Consider the following 19,863-nt stretch of genomic DNA (forward strand, 5'->3'; position numbering starts at 1 on the left):
AGGCCAGGAGTGTGATGGAGTGGTTCGAGGAACATAGTGGTGAGTTCCAGTTGATGTGCTGGCCCTGCCAACTCACCAGATCTGAACCTGATCAAACACATCTGGGATGTGGTTGAATGTAGCATCAGAGCTCATTGCCTCCCTCCTTGGAATTTAAAGGAATTAGATGACATGCATGTGCAGATGTGGTACCAACTCCCTCCCTTCCAGTGATCTACCGAAGCCTCATTTTTTCCATGCCATGATGCATCACCACTGTTGTCTGAGCCAATGGTACACATACCGGCTGTTAGGTGGTCATAATGTTCTGGCTGATAAGTGTATATTACTGTATTTAACTTCCAATTTTTTTCATTGTTAGTGTTTTACATTTCATAATTCGAAGTACCTTTATACAGCACCTGTTCAAGTACATCTACTTGATATTGGTTATACAAATATCACAACTGGTCTATAATTAAGCAGTAGGTGTACTTATAATTCATTAGGTGTCATCACTTCAGAGCAGAAGCTCATGTAATTAAAATGATCTCCAGAAGCCTTTCACCTAAAATGAAACATCTATAAGTTGTAATTGAATCTTTTTTTTTTCATGCAGTTTCTGGAATCACCCCAAAACTGCGTACACCACCTGATCTCTCACCAGTAGTGCCTTCCTCGACGCCTGCAGTCATTGGATCCTGGCGGTGTCCTCAGTGTACATTTGAGAATGGAGCTGGAGCAATGGTTTGTGAAATGTGCCATGGCCCACCCTTGAATTCCACTAGCCAACTACCAAAGATGCCAGCAGCTGCATCAAGCCCAGCTCCCACAGTGCTGCAGCAGGCGAGTGAGCTCATGGAGGAGCTGCGTCACATTGAAGAGCGGGAAGCTCTCCGGCAGTGGGAGCGTATTGTCCAGTATTGCAAAGAGGTCAGTGCCTGCTGATGTAAAACATGCCATTCTTATCTCTCAAAAAGCTGTGAGATTCAGATGAGTCTCAGCTAAGTTTTGGTTATATGCTTTCCGCAACATACAAAAATTGTGAAAAATTCTGCAAAGCTAAAGTGTTTGAAATTAATGTCCTTGCAGGTAGTGTACTCCTCTACAAATGCATTTGTTCAGTATCTCATTGGTGTTCACTACCCTGTACGATACCACAAATTATGACCAAGTTAAATGTTATCAAATGCCAGGGACCATCTCTGAAGCTCAAGATTGTGTGGTTACCAAACAATTATTCCACAGTTCTGCCATTGACTGCCTTACAGTGTTAGAAGAAACTCGTGAACTGCAGTAGAACTGCTCTCATGTGTTAATGCTTGTTCATTCAAGTTATCAAATGATATCCTCAGTTTGTTCAAAAATATTTTAGCATAATGCACAGTTTCCTTTATTCATAGGCAGGATGCTCACTGGGAGCATAAAGTAATTGTTTGAAGTGTTCTTTATATGTATCTATTGAGAATGTAAAATGAAGACCAAAGACTTTTTCCAAAGTATCTCATAGTAACTGTGATAATTATCAGTATAAATAATAGAACTAGTTACATTTTATTTTTAGTGTGCTTTACGAAAGTAGCCTAGAGTGGTTGCATCTGCCTGTTAATGTATAGTTTGGTTGTTCCACATCTCTGAATGACTCCTTCCATGATGGGATTTGCCAAACAGAGTTTTTGAATGAATGGATGGAAGGATGGAGCACATTTGCAGCTGCAGATATGAAAATTTAAATTGACTAGAAAACTGGTGAACACTGTTTTGTACAGCTTGATTTCAACAGCTTGCTTACAAAAGTGAACACTGTGGGCTTGGTAAGATTGAAAATCGTATTAGTTTTGTTTTCAACGCAGCTTCTTTTTACTGCTGCTTGATTACTAAATAATGAGATTATCTGTAGCTCACAGTCACAGTTTAACACTGCTGCCAGCTTGACGTAACTGACATGATCCCATTTTCTGCAGAAAAATCTGAGAGATCAATGGTCACCACTTCAGCCCTGTGTATCCAATTACTAAATTTTTAACCTAATCATTGTCTTAACTACCCAGCCAGTACCTAAGGAATGCAATATGCTGTAATTTGTTGAAATGTTTTCACACACATGGAAGAAATCAAAGAAATTACCTGTTTGTAAAGAGTTTGCTTTATTGACTTCACATGACCTGTAGGCTATAAAGAAATCACAATAGCCTAATCATTCTTTGCTGATCCATTGGAAATGTATGACCCCTCACTGATTTAGAGAAGATTTTATCCTCACCTGCCATTTGCTTTCAATTTATTTTAACATAACATCATGACTGCTGCTCCTTCCTGGATGCCCTATACTTCATAAGCATTTCCCCACTTGCTATAAACTGGCACTAAGTTTCTCTATCCTTCATCTTTTCCCAAATCCAACATCAATGCGACAGTCATCTGACAATCACCAGCAGGAAGAAATCGCATCACACTTCCTGGCAAAAGGAGTTCCTTCTAGTTGCCCCTGTGCCAAGGGAACCGAATTTTGTTCTTCTCTACTATAATATTCTGTTTTATTTATTCATATAGCTTTCCCACTGGCTTGGTGTCCATTAAGTGATCATTCTTTGTGTGGATTAGAGCCTGTAACATCCCTTCTTTTAAGTGATGTTAAATGTTACTGTATGCAGTGTCATTACTTTTTCAGTTGCATCTATTCTAAATTTGGTTCTCTGCACTCCTTGATGAATTCATTTTTAAATTACGTATGCTGTTTATTTACCATTGTATTACTTGATTTCCTGCATTTCCTTATCTTTGCTGAACCTCTGACAGCCTCTGTTTTTATCAGTATCTCACCTCTGAATATGGTTTTTCGTTTTATTTAATATTTTGAATAATGATGGAGATGAATGTCCTGTATTTTGCAGTCTTTATTGGAAATACTTGCTCCTTTTACTATTTTTTAAGAGGAAATTTGGTTTCACTAGCCGAAACCTACAAAAGTGTTCTAGATAAATTTCTCTGTCTGCCTTTCCCAGGCAATATTCATAATTAATTCTGTTCTATTTTTTCATTCTATTTAAGAATTCAAGTTTCACAAGATTATGAGGTTTCCACTCTATTCCAAATATCTTGTAAATTCTTCAATTTCATCACATAATCTCTTTCCTAGAGGCCGACAGTTATTTTGTAGTGTTGAGTATTCCTTTATGTGATGATAATGATAAGCAAGTGAATCTGATATGGTACCTCAGCAAGTGAGTATGATGTGGTTAAGGTTTTTCTTTCTATGAGTTTCTGTATTGGGTGATTTTTTAGTTTTCTCTCCTTTCTCAAATGTTTCTTTACCCATTTTATCAACGGTGATTTTGTTTCTCCATGAAACTGCCATAGTTCCTCTGATCATTTTGTTGATGGAGATAAGGAGGCCACCACCAACAGTTTCTGTTTACATAACACACAATTTGTCTTACCTGTTTGGGTATTCTCTCGATGAGAGGCTGACAAAAAACTCAATTTTTTCTACTCATAATATTTGATGAACATGCTTCAGAGTGTTAAGTATCATACATTAACAAACAGTAAATAATATTATAAATCAACAGACAAAAGCACAGTGTCCAACAAATACCACAAATGACAGGTTGCTGCCAGAAACTGAACAGTAGTTTTCTTTTCAAATCTTTTCTTCAGTCGCTCTTTCTTTCAGGCAGTGTCTTCACAGCCAAGATGTTTTTGTCGTTCTTATCATTTCCATTAGTTTTCTCTTGATAATATACCTGCAAAAGAACAGATCTATTTGTCAAATTCACTGTTTCCTGTTCACAGTTTTATCAAATAAACGCATAAAAAAACTAAACTCCGGCCAAACAGGCCATGAAGGCCCAATGGTACCGACCAGCTGCCATGTCATCCTCGGACCACAGGCATCACTGGGTGTGGATATGGAGGGGCATGTGGTCAGCACACTGCTCTCCTGTCCATATGTGAGTTTATGAGACCAGAGCCACTACTTCTCAACTGAATAGCTCCTCAGTTTGCCTCACAAGAGCTGAGCAAACAAATGCATAGATGTATTAATAATATTTGTCAAATTTAGTCTCACTTTTGAAGCATCTATCACACTGAGCATATTGTACAGCACAGTAGTTTGACACTGGTGGGAATGACTACTAGTGCAGGCAAATCATTTCTTGCATTGACTTCAGCACTGTGTACACAGAAGAAAAAGAAAACAATATGCTGGTTCAGGGAATGGTTGAAATTGAGATTATTTTTAACAATGAAAATCTGCTTAAGAAAATATTGCACTCAGAAACTGAAAATTACATCAACTTTCTCTGAATGGAAAATCAAACTTTTAACAACTTATTAGAATTACTTCACACTGATACTGAAAAAGAAGATGCAGTTGTGTGAAAATATGTTGTCCTCTGCTTGGTCCTGTAGTGAATGTTCAATAAAATACACATGCATTGTCTGTGAAAGAACCAGAATGAGTCAATTTTTTTTAAATTTTATTTTATTCTCCTCCCTTGAATGTCATGCCTAGAATATTGATTCTGTTCTTAATGCCTCCATGTGTAATATGTGCCTGGATTTCTTGCTAAATATGTGCAGTGAAACCTTACATGAACAATGTCTGCCATCTTGTCAAATTGCCCATCAATCAAAACTCCTCTCAAACCCCTCAAACTTCTTCATTTCCCATTCCACCAGTCCCTTTCACTTATAATATTTTTCTCCACAACCACATTTAAAAGCTGTTGAAGCATTTTCTTATTTCTTTTTCACTTTTCTTCTTACCATAAATACTACACTTCATATACTGCATAATTTATTGCCATGGTTCTTTCTCCTCTTACTATTATACCTCTTGATTTTTGTAACAAATTGTCTTTTAGGTTTCTCAGCATAAATATTGAAAGGCATTTGTGACATTGAATCACTTTCTGTCTTCTGTAGAGAGTACTTTTCTTAGTTTTCTGTTGTTTCAATGTACACTAGAATTTTCAAGTCCATTCCATCGAACTTTTGTTCCCAATCAATAAAATGGATGTGCATATTCTTGATAACTTCTGAGATTTTTGTCCTGTCATGCCAACATTCACTTCCATCTCATGTTCCTTTGATTGCACTGAGTAACTTCAGCTTTACTAGAGTGGTAAAAGGGGGCAATTTGTAGTTGAGAGATGTATATGCAGTTTTGAGAGTGACAGGTATTTGCTGACCGCTGTGAGAGATTGACTGTGTGTGTGATGTACCTCCTACATGATCATCATTGCACTACACTCTTCATAGCTGTCAATCCTGAAGTAAGGTTTAACATAAGTGGGAATCATGCTGACAATTTTGTTTTATGATGACCAAATGTTGGATGAATGCTTGACATAAATATTATGCAACATTTCAGAAACGATGTGTTACATAACATGCACAAAAACTACCAATGTGTTTAGAGTATTTGTGGGCACTTGGTACAGAGAAATAATAATATGTAAAGGTAAATAATATGTAAAGGTACAAGAAGAGAATAGAAGCTTTCGAAATGTGGTGCTACAGAAGAATGCTGAAGATTAGATGGGTAGATCACATAACTAACGAGGAGGTATTGAATAGAATTGGGGAGAAGAGGAGCTTGTGGCACAGCTTGACTAGAAGGAGGGATCGGCTGGTAGGACATGTTCTGAGACATCGAGGGATCACCAATTTAGTATTTGAGGGCAGCGTGGAGGGTAAAAATCGTAGAGGGAGACCAAGAGATGAATACACTAAGCAGATTCAGAAGGATGTAGGCTGCAGTAGGTACTGGGAGATGAAGAAGCTTGCACAGGATAGAGTAACATGGAGAGCTGCATCAAACCATTCTCAGGACTGAAGACCACAACAACAGCAACTATCCTGATCCATCCTTAGATTCTTACTGTTAGGTATATAATGAAGAAAAATGTTCTTTGGTTTAGAGAAAGTGCTTTTGGTTACCAGGAAAGAGCAAGGATGTTGTAACAGTCTATTAATATCAATAGAAAAACTCATAAGATGTGGAATTTTAAATGATTTTGTTTTATTTCCAGCATAAGGAGCCTTTTGTAGATGACTCATTTCCTCCTGCTCCAAAATCTCTGTATTACAATCCTGCAGAGACCAAAGACAATCATGTGGTGCAGTGGTCAAGGCCACATGAGATAAGCACAGATGGCGATCTCAAGAAATGGGTTGTGTTTCGTACCCCTCTGCCATCTGATATATCACAAGGTACAGTCAGTTATCAGTAATATGGATTTTGCTTTATGTGAATGTAGCAAGAATTCACTCTGCACATCTTTTTCAGTAAATTGTTTCTCTTATGTTTGACAATAACTATGACACTTGTTTACAAAGATAATTTATATATCTGGTGGCTTGTTTCCAATTGGTTCCTAGTAAGAATCTGTACAATGCAGGTGTGATGTGGGGGCAGCAAAGTAGATAGTGAGTGAGCTGTATGATCGTGGCTTTTATATTTTAATTTATCTCCAATGTGGCCATCCCTGGTTTTTCCGATAAAAATCAACTTCTTTTATTTTTACAGAATTATATAAAAGGAGAATACATTTATTCCTTACAGTCGGTTCCTGTAAAGTGTAGATATATACATACTTTTTTGTAATGAACATTTTCTTCCTGCATGAAAAGTTGCCCCAGAATATTATGCCATATGAAATTAGTGAATGAAAATATGAAAAGTGAGAGAGATTTGGAACTGACCACCAAAGTGTATAGTGAGCATGAGATACAGTTCCCAAAACAGATATTAAACATATTATAGGCACATTATTTGCTAGATTACAGGTTATTCAACTTCACATCATTGTAACATCAATTAGTTAAATATGCATTTTAATCATTACATATAGCTTCACTATCTTCTTGTATACCAAATGCAGAACATACAGGTAAATTCCTAGTCTGTGTTCATAAGTCCATTTCTGTCAGTACTTAATCCCCCAACTTTTAAATCTCTCCTAACATAGCTATGGAAATATGGGCCTCAGTGTTTCTCTCATAGATAAAGAGCTTTTCACCAGTATGAGCAGGCTGTTTGATAAAGAAACATAAACTGTCTTCACTTAGCCAAGCCATTATTGATGATTTTTTTTTTACTTGTAGGTGTGCTTGGTAATTGCTGGTTGCTGAGTGCACTTGCTGTACTGGCAGAGAGAGAGGATCTTGTGAAGAAAGTGATGGTAACTAGAGAATTCTGCAAGCAGGGAGCATATCAAGTGCGTCTGTGTAAAGATGGAAAGTGGACTACAGTGCTTGTTGATGACCTTCTGCCCTGTGATAAGCGAGGACATCTGGTTTATTCTCAGGTTGCATTTATTTTCTTAATATAATCAGCAAACTTAGACGTAGAGTAACAAAATAATGTAAAATGTAATGTTTGCTGTCAAAGTGCTATTTTAACTGCAAAAGTAATCATGTGAACAGTATTGTTGCATATTAATATTCATTTTAAACATCTGAATTAATGATACAGGAAGTCTCTTGATAAATTCAAATGTTGCTGAAAAATGAATATTGTATCTGATGTTAACGGTGTTTGTCACGCTTTTGGTGAATAAAATAAATGTTTTAATTTAATCTAGCCCATGGTATTATAACAATTGGCGTGATAATAGGTAAGGTATATCTCATGAGAGTAAAAACGGTTTATAAATAATGTGGACATACATTTCACAACAGAAACAGTTAGTTGTTTTCAGTTGTTAAGCTGAAGTGAAATAAGTAAGAGTAGAACATGGTATTCACTTGTATGTCACAAACATTAGAATCAAACAATAAATGGCACCCTTGAATTGGTAAATTAATTATTTTTGCTATTTTCTCGACACATACTCATTTCAAATAATTCAATTCAAAGATTGTTTCCAAGTTGTGTACACGTTTTATGTTAAAAATAGCAACCACTGATGCTACATCATGCAGAGAACCACAATAAGATCTGTTGGAAGTTAGGTAAAGACATAGTCATCCTTTATGTTAATGCTATACCTCCCAAGTCACACTCAGAAAAGGCTTTTTGCTCTATGTTTTGAACCTGGAAATATGGCATCATCCACCATAGAGTTCTGACTCATTGCTATGTGATTTTTATATGCTCAGAAACATGAAGGAACATTTCATGGCTGTCTATTTTTCAACTATGACCATCTGTAGACAGCTGTCTTATACTGGCACTGAGAAAAGACATTGATTTCTTTTGTCATGGCATCAAATCTTTCATGTTATATTCAGTACATGATTGCTGTGCCTAGTTAATATAGAGCAACATTGTGGTGCATTTGTATCTAATTGTGGTATAGTGTTGTTGCTCTTCTATTTGTGTATGTTTTCACATCTATATCCATACTCTGCAAACCAATGTGAAGTGAGTGCCAGAAGATATTTTCCACTGTACTAGGTATTAGGGTTTCTGCCCAGAATGACCACTTAAATATTTTTTTTGCGATTAGTTTGTCTAACTTAGTTTTCATGGTTCCTAAGGGACTGATAAATAGGAGACTCTAGTCTATCCTTCATTTAATACTGTGCCTTGAAACTTTTTGTTTTGTTTTTAAAGTGCATAATTTTACATTTATGATAATTTAAAGCATGTTATCTGTCATAACACCACTTTAAAATCTTATCGAGATGTGACTGAATATTTGTGCAGCTTTTTAAGACAATACTTCCTTATAGATAACTGCATCATCTGCCAAAAGTCTGAGGTTTCAGTTAATATTGTCTGCCAGGTTATTAATTCGCAAATCGAAGAGCATGAGTTTCAATAACTTCTCTGGGTCACACTGTAAGTTATTTCTACATCTTTTGAGGACTCTGTCCTTTACCCTTTGTCATACCTGCAAAAAGTTTGTGTTACAAAATTACATTTGTTACTCCTTATGTTGTGCTTTTGGTAATAAGCATTAGTGTAGTACTGAGTCAAATGTTTTAAGGGCTTGAGAAATACTGCACCCATGTGACTACCTTGATCCATGGTTTTTGGGATGTGACAAGACAAAATTGTGAGTTGAGTTTGGAATCCATGCTGAAGTCATTCTGTTCCAGCTATCTCATTACATATGAGCTCAGAATTTGTTCTAAGATTCTACGGCAGATCAGTGTCAAAGATATTCAATGATAGTTTTGTGGCTCATTTCTGCTATCCTTCTTGTATATAAGTGTGAACTGTGCTTTCTTTCAGCTATTGGGCACAATTTTTTGTTTTAGGGATCTAGGGTTTATTATTGTTAAGAGGGGCCAACTCGACTGTGGATACTGTATATAATCTGACTGGGGTTTCATAAGGCCCTGGGGCCTTCTGTAATATTGGCCGTTTCAATATTAACAATGTCACCCACTTCTCAGTGCCACTGACATTTAATCACTCATCTTTGCAGTGGTGATATAATCTAATTGTGGCTGTACTCCTGGATACTTCTCTGTAAAAGATAATATAAAAAGAAAATTCAACATATCTGCTTTTGTTTTGCTACTCTCAGTTTCAGTTCAAGTGTTATCCATGAGTGTGGACACTAACTGTAGTTCCGCTGAAAGCCTTAACATGCAGCCAAATTTCTCCAGGTATTGTGACAGGTCTTTCTCAATAAGATTCTGCTACAACAATTGTTGAAGGCTTCACATATTCATGCATTGCCCTTTAGACAACCAGACACATTTCATTCAACATTTCTCTATCTGTAACCCTATGCTTTGTTTACCCCCACTTGTCGTGCAGTAGTTACTGTTTCTTTACAAAGACAGTATAGTATGAGGGTTCTTCCTGTCACAAACTGTTCTGTTTTGTGTGTGTGTGTGTGTGTGTGTGTGTAGTGCTTCGTCAACTACATACTTCCTGTATGTGCTCCTTCCCAGAGCTAAATGTTTAGAGTTCCTTCCTGAGATGTAACACTACTGCCTATTTATATACAATATAACTCCACTTTTCTGTTCCCGGAATTAACGTTTTCCCACCATTTATGACATTTTTTATTGGTTCTGTCAAATTTTCTATGCCCACAATGTTAATTTCCACCTGATTTTGCGGTAACATATGTATAATTTTCCCGCGATTTATGCATTACAAAAAAATATTTGCGGAGAAAATATGATGCTGGTATAGTGTTGGCCATTCAGTAGTGTTTACAAATACTACGTGGTTAAGTTTCTTGACACCAGGGCACTCTATTCAGTGGATTTGAATGGTAGATGAGAAAAAGTTGTTACAATTCGAGTCGTATCTCCCACCGCTGCCTAGCTCTGTGTGGCGTGATGGCTGATGGGAGTAACTAGGTTCGTTCGAATGAAGATATTATGACCAATCATAACCATTTTCAAACTGACTCTACTGCGCAAATCCAGTTTCATGGTGGTTGAGATCGTTGTGAAACCTTTGTTGAACCATATTTAGCATGTTTTGGCGTATGGCCACGTGGAGTGCTAGTTGATACCGTCATTCACTTTGTGTTGCTCAAATGTTTTTAGTGTAAACACAGCGCCGGTTACATATTGTATTCATGTTGAGCAAAACATGTTTCGAAAATTTATTCTCATTGTCAAGTGCAGCATTTATGTATGTATTTTATGTGATGTTACACAAACAAACAATGTGAGTGATAGTTTGTGTGTGTGTGTGTGTGTGTGTGTGTGTGTGTGTGTGTGTGTGTGTGGTTTTCTACATAACTGATGAGGAACAGTACCTGATAACCTCAAAAAGAAGAGTACAGTGCAAGAGACGCAAAATAACACATATTCAAACACTACACATAATACTTATTTACATATCTGCACTTGACAACAAGAAAAAATTCTTGAAACGCGTCGTGCTAAGCGTGAAAAAATACGTAACTAGTGCAGTACTTCATTATTTAAATAATGAATGACAGCTGCAGGATTTTCAAAAACATCGATTATGTTGTTTGAAATTAAGTCAAACGTTTCCATTTTCCAGACGGTTATCAATTCCAGTTACATCAGCAGTTTTTATTAGATAATAAACCTTTATTAAATAATAAAAAAAGTCTCCGACAAGTCTTTTGAAGCCTGTTATGTACATTCATTGTAGATAAAGAGCAAGGGAGTATCCTATATGTAACTTTTACGGCTTAAAACATTATTTTGCACATTTTACATTTTCCCGCATTTTACACCATTTTTTGAAGTCCCTTGAAAAGTGTAAAAGCGGGGTTTCACTGTAGTCTCCTGAACATTAAATGTTCTTAATGGTTTTCTTTCCTCTTTGCTCTTTGATAATCACTGTTGCTACAACTGTCTCATGGTAACAATGCCAGTGTAAATGAAGACGTCTTCAGAGAAGTCAGGCATGTTTGTTGCCATTAGACATAGTGTATTTCCATCATGAATGAGTTTCCAAACTATCTGTTGTAAGTAGTTTTCAGAGAAATCATTTAGTTTTTGTTTTGTAAAATGTCTTGTCACATCCTACTTTTACACTACTGTAATTATCTCATGTAATGGATGATTATTACTTCTCTCATTGATGACAGTGTGTTTCAGGAATATATGCATTGGTGAGCTGAAGTTTTCTCTATCATTTATGGTTGCATCTGAGAGTGAGTCTAATGGTTGATAGATATGTCCAATTATAAGTTTATGCCCACCCTTCATATTGAATCTGGTCCAAACAATCTCAGGTACGTCTTCAGTTACTGTCTCAACACATTTGATTTATGTGTCTGCCATTACAAATACACCACCTCTATTTCCAGTTACCCTGCCCTTTCAATATACACTTAGATTTTACCCCAGAAGTCTCACTGCTGCCAAGCTATGATTTTAGCAGTCTTTCTGTACTGAGTATTACATGCGTTCCACTGTTTATTATTACATGACTTGGGGTGAAAAGCCACTACTGCACAGGGTTGGGTTGCAGTGGTGGGTCATGATGGAGGTGCAGGCCATTGGGAGCTCAGGGAACGACATCAGAACTCAAACATTTTATCGAGATTTCGTGCTACTATACTTGTAGTGCTGCAGTATAGCAGCCATTCCCTCTTTAGCGCATGGCATAGATGGCTTGTGGTGCACTGCAGTGGCCAGCTGGAGGTCCAGTAGCCAGCTATCATGTCTGCGATGAGGAATGTTGACACCAAAGGAGCATGCTCAGCAGCATGTGCCCCAGTTAGGCATGGTATAGCTCCTCATGGATGACAACAGTTATTGCCAAAATAGCAGGGGATGATAGCTTCTGGGCATGGAAGTCACCCCCTTGAGTGGTGGTGCACCAGAGCAGGAGGTAAGTGGCTGTACCCAGTCAAGATTTAATGCCCTCCAGGGTAGGAGTCTGGCTGCTGTTGAAGCATCCCTGTAGGTGGCCCACCAGTAGAAAGGCACTAAGTTCTGGGAGGAGGACTTGGTTCTACAGGATTGGCCAGTGATGGCGGAGGCCCACCCTTCTGATGGCTGCTGACTGCATACCATTTTGGCACCTGGTATAGTCCTGTCTTTGTCATAGGTACTGCCAGATTGCAAATATCTCTGCTAAAACTGATGGTTATTTATACAGGTTAAAAGCTTATTTGTGGTCAACACAATGCTTCTAGCCACATGGAGAATAACAAATCAAAGGCCTGACTTTGCAGAAACTACTTGGCCTATTCTGCAAGAGCCCCATCTTTCTATTTGTTGGCAGGATTACAGTGCTCAGCTCGGCCTGTCTCAAGTGCGTAAACAGCACTGTGCGTGACCTGCATGCTGATGCCTTGGCATCGGCTGGCTCCTTATGGGTCCTTCAATTACTGTTGCTGAGCTACTATTTTCCAGAGTTCATCCAAGAATTAGTGATGGCAGTAAAATTACCACATTTTGAACTCTGACAATTCGTTGCAAATGCTTCAGCAGTTGATCAATAGATTTTATTACTCTCATCTGTGGCAGGATTTTATTTTGATCTCATACTAATATTTCACAGCTATCATTACCTGGACTGAATGGAGAGTTGTCTAATCTAAAAGTAATTTATATATAGCATATAAACTGTCAGTTAGCTGGGTAGCAGACTATGATGGGTTACAATCACATTCATTAAATATCTAGGTAAAATGTTGCAAAACAATATGAAATGGAATGAGCACATCAAGTTTGTAGTAAGGAAAGTGGAATGGTCAACCTCGTTTTATTGGCAGAATGTAGGGAAAGTGTGGCTCATCCATATAGGAATGGCATATAGAACACTAGTGCAATCCATTCATGAGTACTGCTTGAGTGTTTGGCGTCCCCACCAGTTCAGATTAGGGGAAGGCATCAAAGTAATTCAGAGGCATGCTGCTATATTTATTACTGGTAGGTTTGATGCGCTTGCAAGTATTATGGAACTGCCTCATGAAGGAAGATGATATTATTTTCCCAAGGCACTATTGAGGAAATTTAGAAAACCAGCATTTGAGATATCAACATACATTTTGTAAAAGGAACATGAGTGTAAGACGAGAGAGATTACAGCTTGTACAGAGGCTTTAAGTCAGTCATTTTCCCCTCATTCTATTTGTGTGTGGTACAAGAGAGGAAATGTCTAGTAGGGGTCTATGGTGCCCTTGCCATGTTTCTTACAGTGGCTTGGAGTATGCATGTGGATGTAGATGTAGAATGCATACTTACTGGTACTGTTACAGTTGGACACATTTTTAGATAGAAATATGGGTGTTTGCTCCTCCTGTGTGTTTGGAGGTGTGGCAGAGAAGTCACCTTCTCCTTGGGGAAGGTACAATTGTTAGTGAGATACAGATGAAATTAGCCTTGAGTCATGAAGGTTTTCTGCGGAGCCTTCTCATATCACTGTGGAGGGACAGCCAACAGTTACAATTACCAACAACAACAACAATGAATTATGCAAGTAATTAATTTACTTTTGCATAGTGCCACAGTCACACTAAAGTTTTTGACCATTGCAACTGTTCAGTAGTTTGGTTAACATGTTAGTAGGAGTGTTTTAATCAAATGAACACTATGAACATCATTTCATGTAAGGTGAATGAAAGTGATTTCACATTATTGTGAGAAGCCAAATTGAAACTGTCACTTTGTAAGATATTTTCTTATGTATTTGTTGACAATTAGAAAATCAAAATATCAATGTTTTATTGCATGTAAAAAAGTTATTATTTCACTGAACTTAAAACTGGGGCTTCAAATTCTTTAGAATAAGTATGCAAGGCTGGACAACGGTAGTATCATTATTCTTTTAAATACTAAGAGAGATGTAAAGTTTTTGAAGTTCCACCAAATTTGAAGGTAGCTGCAGAAAAAAAAAAACCACCCTTGATCTTGTCAGCAAAGACATTTTACCATTGGAAGTTGCATATGAAAATATATTTCTGAAGAGTGCACAGTTCCTTGGTTCCTTATTGATGTGGGGAACCAGGTAAGTGCTTGATTGCAAAACAAACAGTTACCTCATCCAACCACTATTTTGAGAAATATGAAGAAAACCACTGATTATTTGCATGAAGCTGTTTCTAGAGACGTGAGGAATGTTTTTAGATATGTAGGGGTGTCACTAACAGTTAATCTAAGGAAAATACACTATGTGGGAGTGACTGCACATTACATTAACAGTGAACGAGAAAACCTTCAGGTTGGAGATATCAAGAGTGAGATTAAAAAACTGGAGAAAATATTAAATGTGAACAGATAAAGATATTATGGCTATTCAATTTAAAAAGCATTGTGCAAACCATAGAGTTCGTGGCTGACAGAGGTCCAACAATTGTATGAGTAGCAGCACATCGTCAGTATAAGAGATTTTGATGCTCACTGTGCCTCTTCAATACTATGTTTTTTGGAGTCCACAACTTGAGGAGTTATCAATGATAAGAAGAGTGATGTACAGAGATAAATAAATTCTTGTTGGCTGTCACAACTTTTGAAAAAGATAAGACCTTCAGAAAGGCCTGCAGAAATCACTGAAAGGAGATATGGTCATATGATGGGACAGCAAACTAGACTTATTTGGTTCAAAGTTGTAGCAATTTTGTCCAAGATAGATCAAGACAATTTAATCAACTCTGCTGACAAAAAATACTGGAAGATGTAATAATCTTTCTTATATTGTTTAAAAATGCCTCTCTCAAGATTTGTTTAGTATTTTCACTATTCACAATAAGAACATTCAACTTGAAAATCAGATTTATAAAATTTTACAAAACAAAATTTACATAATGTGAGCCTTTGTGACATTAAAATTTAAACTGTTTGCTGTGAATGAGTTGTAAGCCTTTTCAGCAGTAATCTGAGCTCTGCTGGTAAGACTGAGTTTGGCTTTTGATAAGTATGCATGTATCATCAGCAGACATCACCAATAGTTACTCAGAGTCATTGGAAGGCCATTCACATAGATGCAGAACAGGAGTGGCTTCAGTACCAAACACTGTAGGACCAAACATATTATTTTCAAATTGTGAATTAAATTTTACACCTGTTACACAGCCTGTCAGTGTACCATCGGTGTTCTTTTATAAATGTTACTCTCCATCCATGCAAGAAAAGTGTTATTAATGTCATACATTTTAGTTCCACCTAAGGAAGTGACCTATGAAAGGATATTGACTTATTTTGCTGAGTAGAATTTGTAAATTGCCTCTCTGGTTGGCGTTTGTGAAGTGTTCTCCTCAGAGAAAGCCATATAAGACCTCACAAATGAAGTCCTAGCAGAGCTATACAAGAAAAATTTTCCTGTTAGTATATTGTGTGTTTGTGCCAAAGCATTTCATTGTTGGGATCTTATCCATACACTGACACTTCCTACTGTAGTAAAATATCTTACATAGAAATAATGCTGACATTCCTCACACTAATTTCTGTTCTTAATTACTCTGAAATAGTTTGCAGACTTGCCAATTTTGACAGTATATTTTTTCATCAAGTGCTTACCTAAAGGTACTTGTTCATTGAATTGTGATGGCTGACTAATGGATTTCTGATTTTTTGATAGAATATATCATAAATGAGAATCATTCATTGCAATAGCTTTATATAATTTCAGTGGAATTTTTAAACGTGAATTTTATGAGTAAATAATTTTTTTGAGAGAGAAAATGAAAATTATTGAAGAAATTAACCTTATTTATGAAAGAAAATGGAAATAATTGTAATACATACCATTTATGCTTCCTGATTTGCATTCAGAAATCTTGGCATTCACTATGCAGAGATTTTCATGGACTGGAATTCTCTCATAATTAGGGACCTGAAAAATTCGCATTTACAATAAATGCAAATATAGCTGCATATTCTGTCAAAACACTAAGTTCTGTAATAAATGCTGTTTCATAGCAAATTTTATTCAGATGAACTATTTTATCAGAGATAGTATGGGCACTTGGCTATGAGTGCCTTCAAAAAGCTGAAATACATACTCTGTAGATTTTGTAAGTTCTGAATTGGGCGAGAAAAGAAAACTGATGTCCAAGAAACACCTTAAATCGGAGAAGCACTCCATTCATTGGTGAGAAAATGCTGTTGCTTCTCAAGAGAAATAATCATTTGTTGAAAGCTTAAACTCAGGGAAAAATAAGTAAAAAATAAAGTAAAATATTAGACATGAATTTAACCAAAAATAGATGATAATTCTGCCAGAAATGGATGTGAAGTTTGCCAAAGAAGGACCCTAGTCATAATGATTGCCTGAAATTTTCTGCAGTGCTACCAAACAAATTTCACACATCATACTTTACTAGTCATCAGGAATAACACTCAAATGTTCTCTAGCACAATTCTGTGATTATCTCTAAACCTTTACTCACAGAAGAATATATATTGCTGTATAAAAAAAAGTCTGACATATTCTTATAAGCTGAGCTTTTGAAAGTCATTCACTGCTGAAGTCTGCAACAGAGCCTTTTTATAATGGTTCAAGAACTTTGCCTCCTACAAACTCAGTAATTATTTGTATGTGTAATACTTGACCATTTGCTTTTTCACAGTTATGTATTGGATGGTATATATATTTTTCTTTTTGTAGTGTGTGTGTGTGTGTGTGTGTGCGTGTGTGTTTGGCGCAGGGGGGGGGGGGGGGGGGGGGGGGGGGGGGGGGAGAGGGAATCATTAAACAAATGTTATTGGTTTTGCATTATGCTCAGTGTTGCAATGATTATGAAAGTGTTTTATACCCATTTAATATTCCCACAATGAATCTTTTTGTCTCTCTCTTGCTTTCCAACTTCACAGAAGCTCTGCTGTATATGTTGCTAGACCAGCTTCCCTGGGAAAGATAGTACCATGGAGACTGTCATAATTATAGCCTAGATGTTATTTACAGAATAAATATTTTGTGCCTGGGTATATCAGTTGCTTAGAGGACTGATCACGAATAACAAGGTTCCAGTATGTCTTCCCAATATGATACACTGTTTAAATCTGTCAGGAAACTAATTTAATAATCTAATCCCATGAACACATACTGAAAATTGAAGAACATGGCAATCACATTATCATTTCACTATTCTCTATTGTGTGTGCTTAGATTATTGGTGATAGTAACCATGCATTTTAGAATGTAAGCTAATGTACAGCGTTGTTTTTCTAGGCCAAAAGAAAACAGCTATGGGTACCATTAATAGAGAAGTCTGTTGCTAAAATTCATGGTTGTTATGAAGCACTAGTTTCGGGTCGAGCTATTGAAGGCCTGGCAACACTTACAGGTAAATACAGACAGAACTTCTGATTAAATTATGCCCTTTTAATCATACTTGTGCCTAAAATTAACTAAAATCTTCTTCTTCTTCTTGCTGTTCGTAGGTGCTCCATGTGAAAGTGTTCCCCTCCAGCCATCGTCATTACCATCAGAAGATGAGCTGGACCGTGACCTAATATGGGCACAGTTGTTGAGCTCACGGCAGGCTCGCTTCCTCATGGGAGCCTCATGTGGTGGTGGAAATATGAAAGTCGATGAGGAAGAATATCAGCGCAAAGGCCTCCGTCCCAGGTAGCTGGCACAGGTTATAATAGATTGGTGAGAATGAATAAATGTTTTAGAATAGGGAGATAGCCACCACATATCTGAAATATCAATTAGAAGAAGGGGTACAACGATAAGTCACTTAAAGTAGCAAATGCTAAAATTTGAAGTTTCTTAAAAAAAAATCTGTGCACTTTCCACTAGAAGTATCTGAAGAACGGATAAGACCATGAACTCATAAATAACTGCTAAGATTGACTGATAAACAGAGTAAATGACACACATGATCAATGGACAGAGAGACAATATACAAGTATAGAAGAGATGTTGGGTCGTATATGTCCATAGGCATATGACCAAGGTTTTTATTAGTTGCATGGGAGGCCATATGTTTAGAAAATATGCTGATGAACCAAGACAGCTGTTTTAATCTCATCCAAGGCACTGAATATCTAACCACATAAGTTGTCTTTCATAGTTCCAAACAGATAGAAGTCAGATGGGGGCAAATCATGGCTGTAGGGTGCACGAGGCACCATTGACCAACCCATTTTTGCAATTACTTGGTCTGGGAAAAATGACATGGGGGGAGTGAATAATTGTGATGAAGCATGATGGAATGAATGTCTTTTAGTGATATCACTTTCTTACTGCTGTTCTAACTTCCTTAAATGTGGTTACATAGGTTTCACTGTTGACTATGAACTCTAACATGTCTGTCTCCTTCAATCGCTTCATCAGCATGTCCCCAATTGATATCTGTGACAGATATTGTCAGGCTGCAGCATGCGTACCTGCAGTATCAATTTCTCCATTACCAAACTTCTTCACACACCACCACACATTGCTGGTGCCCATTACAGCATCTCCATGTTCTTACTCCATGGATAAAGTTAAAACAGCTTTAAAATCATGGGTCAAGAAGCAAAATCCTGAATTTTACCAAACTCAATTTGATGTCTCAGTTCATTGATGGCAGAAATGTGTACAAATGCATGGTGACTATGCTGAATGGTATTGTTGAGTAGGGAACTTTACTAATCCCACCTTTATATGTTAATCATTAATTTTTTTATTACATGAGAGGCATTACTTTTTCATCCACACTTGCACATATGGCTCTGTAACACATTATTTCTCATGGTAATAATGACCTGTTGAGTTGTATTTCCTAAGAAGTCTTCATTCCAGTCACAAAGCTGGTCCATTTCTCTGCCAGTTCATATTTTGTTCACTTGGCAAAAGTGCAAAACTGTATCAGATATCATCTAGATTTCAAGAAACATAGCATCATTTTGACAGTACCGTCTTGTGCATTTCGTGAACAAACAGAATGAGCTGAATTTCACAATAAAACAGATTTGGTACTTGCTTGCAAATGGACTAAATGTATAGTATTATGTCATACATGGTACCCTTTCTATGTATAAAATTGAAAGTGTTTTTTTTTTTTTTTTTTTTTTCTTCTTCGATAGACAGCAGATGTCGAATTATAATAGCTCTGATGTACACATTTGTTGCCAACAACTGTTTCTTAAAAACAACATATGAATAAAATTTATGCTATTCTTTAAATCCTGCTCACATTAAACCATCCAAAAATTTGCATCTTTGTGTTATTCTGCTCTGAGACTAAGATTTTAATAAACACAGTTCATTCATTCATCGTACTCTGTACAGCCCATTAAGGAGGAGAACCTGTATGAATATGAAAAGAGCCTAAGTATACATTGACAGAAGTGAAGTAAATCTTAAGGACTTAATGTGTGAACTGTATTAACAGCAAACTATCACTATACTGTGTAGTACTATCTGTGATTTCCCCAAACTAAATGTAACCTAAAGATTAGCTGGAAAACAGTTCCTTTGATTAAGCTGCTGCTTCCTCTGTTAAATTAGGTAGATGCTGTTTATCTCTTGCTAGGAGCTTCATATTTACATGAATACATTAGTATTTTTCATAGAAAATAATGGGGAACATC

At 36.8% G+C, this 19,863-nt stretch overlaps 1 protein-coding gene across 1 annotated transcript in view; it reads left to right on the top strand.

Moving 5' to 3' along the window:
* Positions 1-19,863, top strand: part of LOC124623025 (calpain-D-like) — a 517,886-nt gene that overhangs the window by 423,797 nt on the left and 74,226 nt on the right. The window contains 5 exon segments of the mRNA XM_047148816.1: positions 599-912; positions 6,021-6,201; positions 7,096-7,298; positions 17,510-17,624; positions 17,722-17,908. Of these exon segments, the coding sequence (XP_047004772.1) occupies positions 599-912; positions 6,021-6,201; positions 7,096-7,298; positions 17,510-17,624; positions 17,722-17,908 (1,000 nt within the window).

Source organism: Schistocerca americana, chromosome 7 (assembly GCF_021461395.2).
Source record: "Schistocerca americana isolate TAMUIC-IGC-003095 chromosome 7, iqSchAmer2.1, whole genome shotgun sequence".
In the NCBI taxonomy this organism is placed as follows: domain Eukaryota; kingdom Metazoa; phylum Arthropoda; class Insecta; order Orthoptera; family Acrididae; genus Schistocerca; species Schistocerca americana.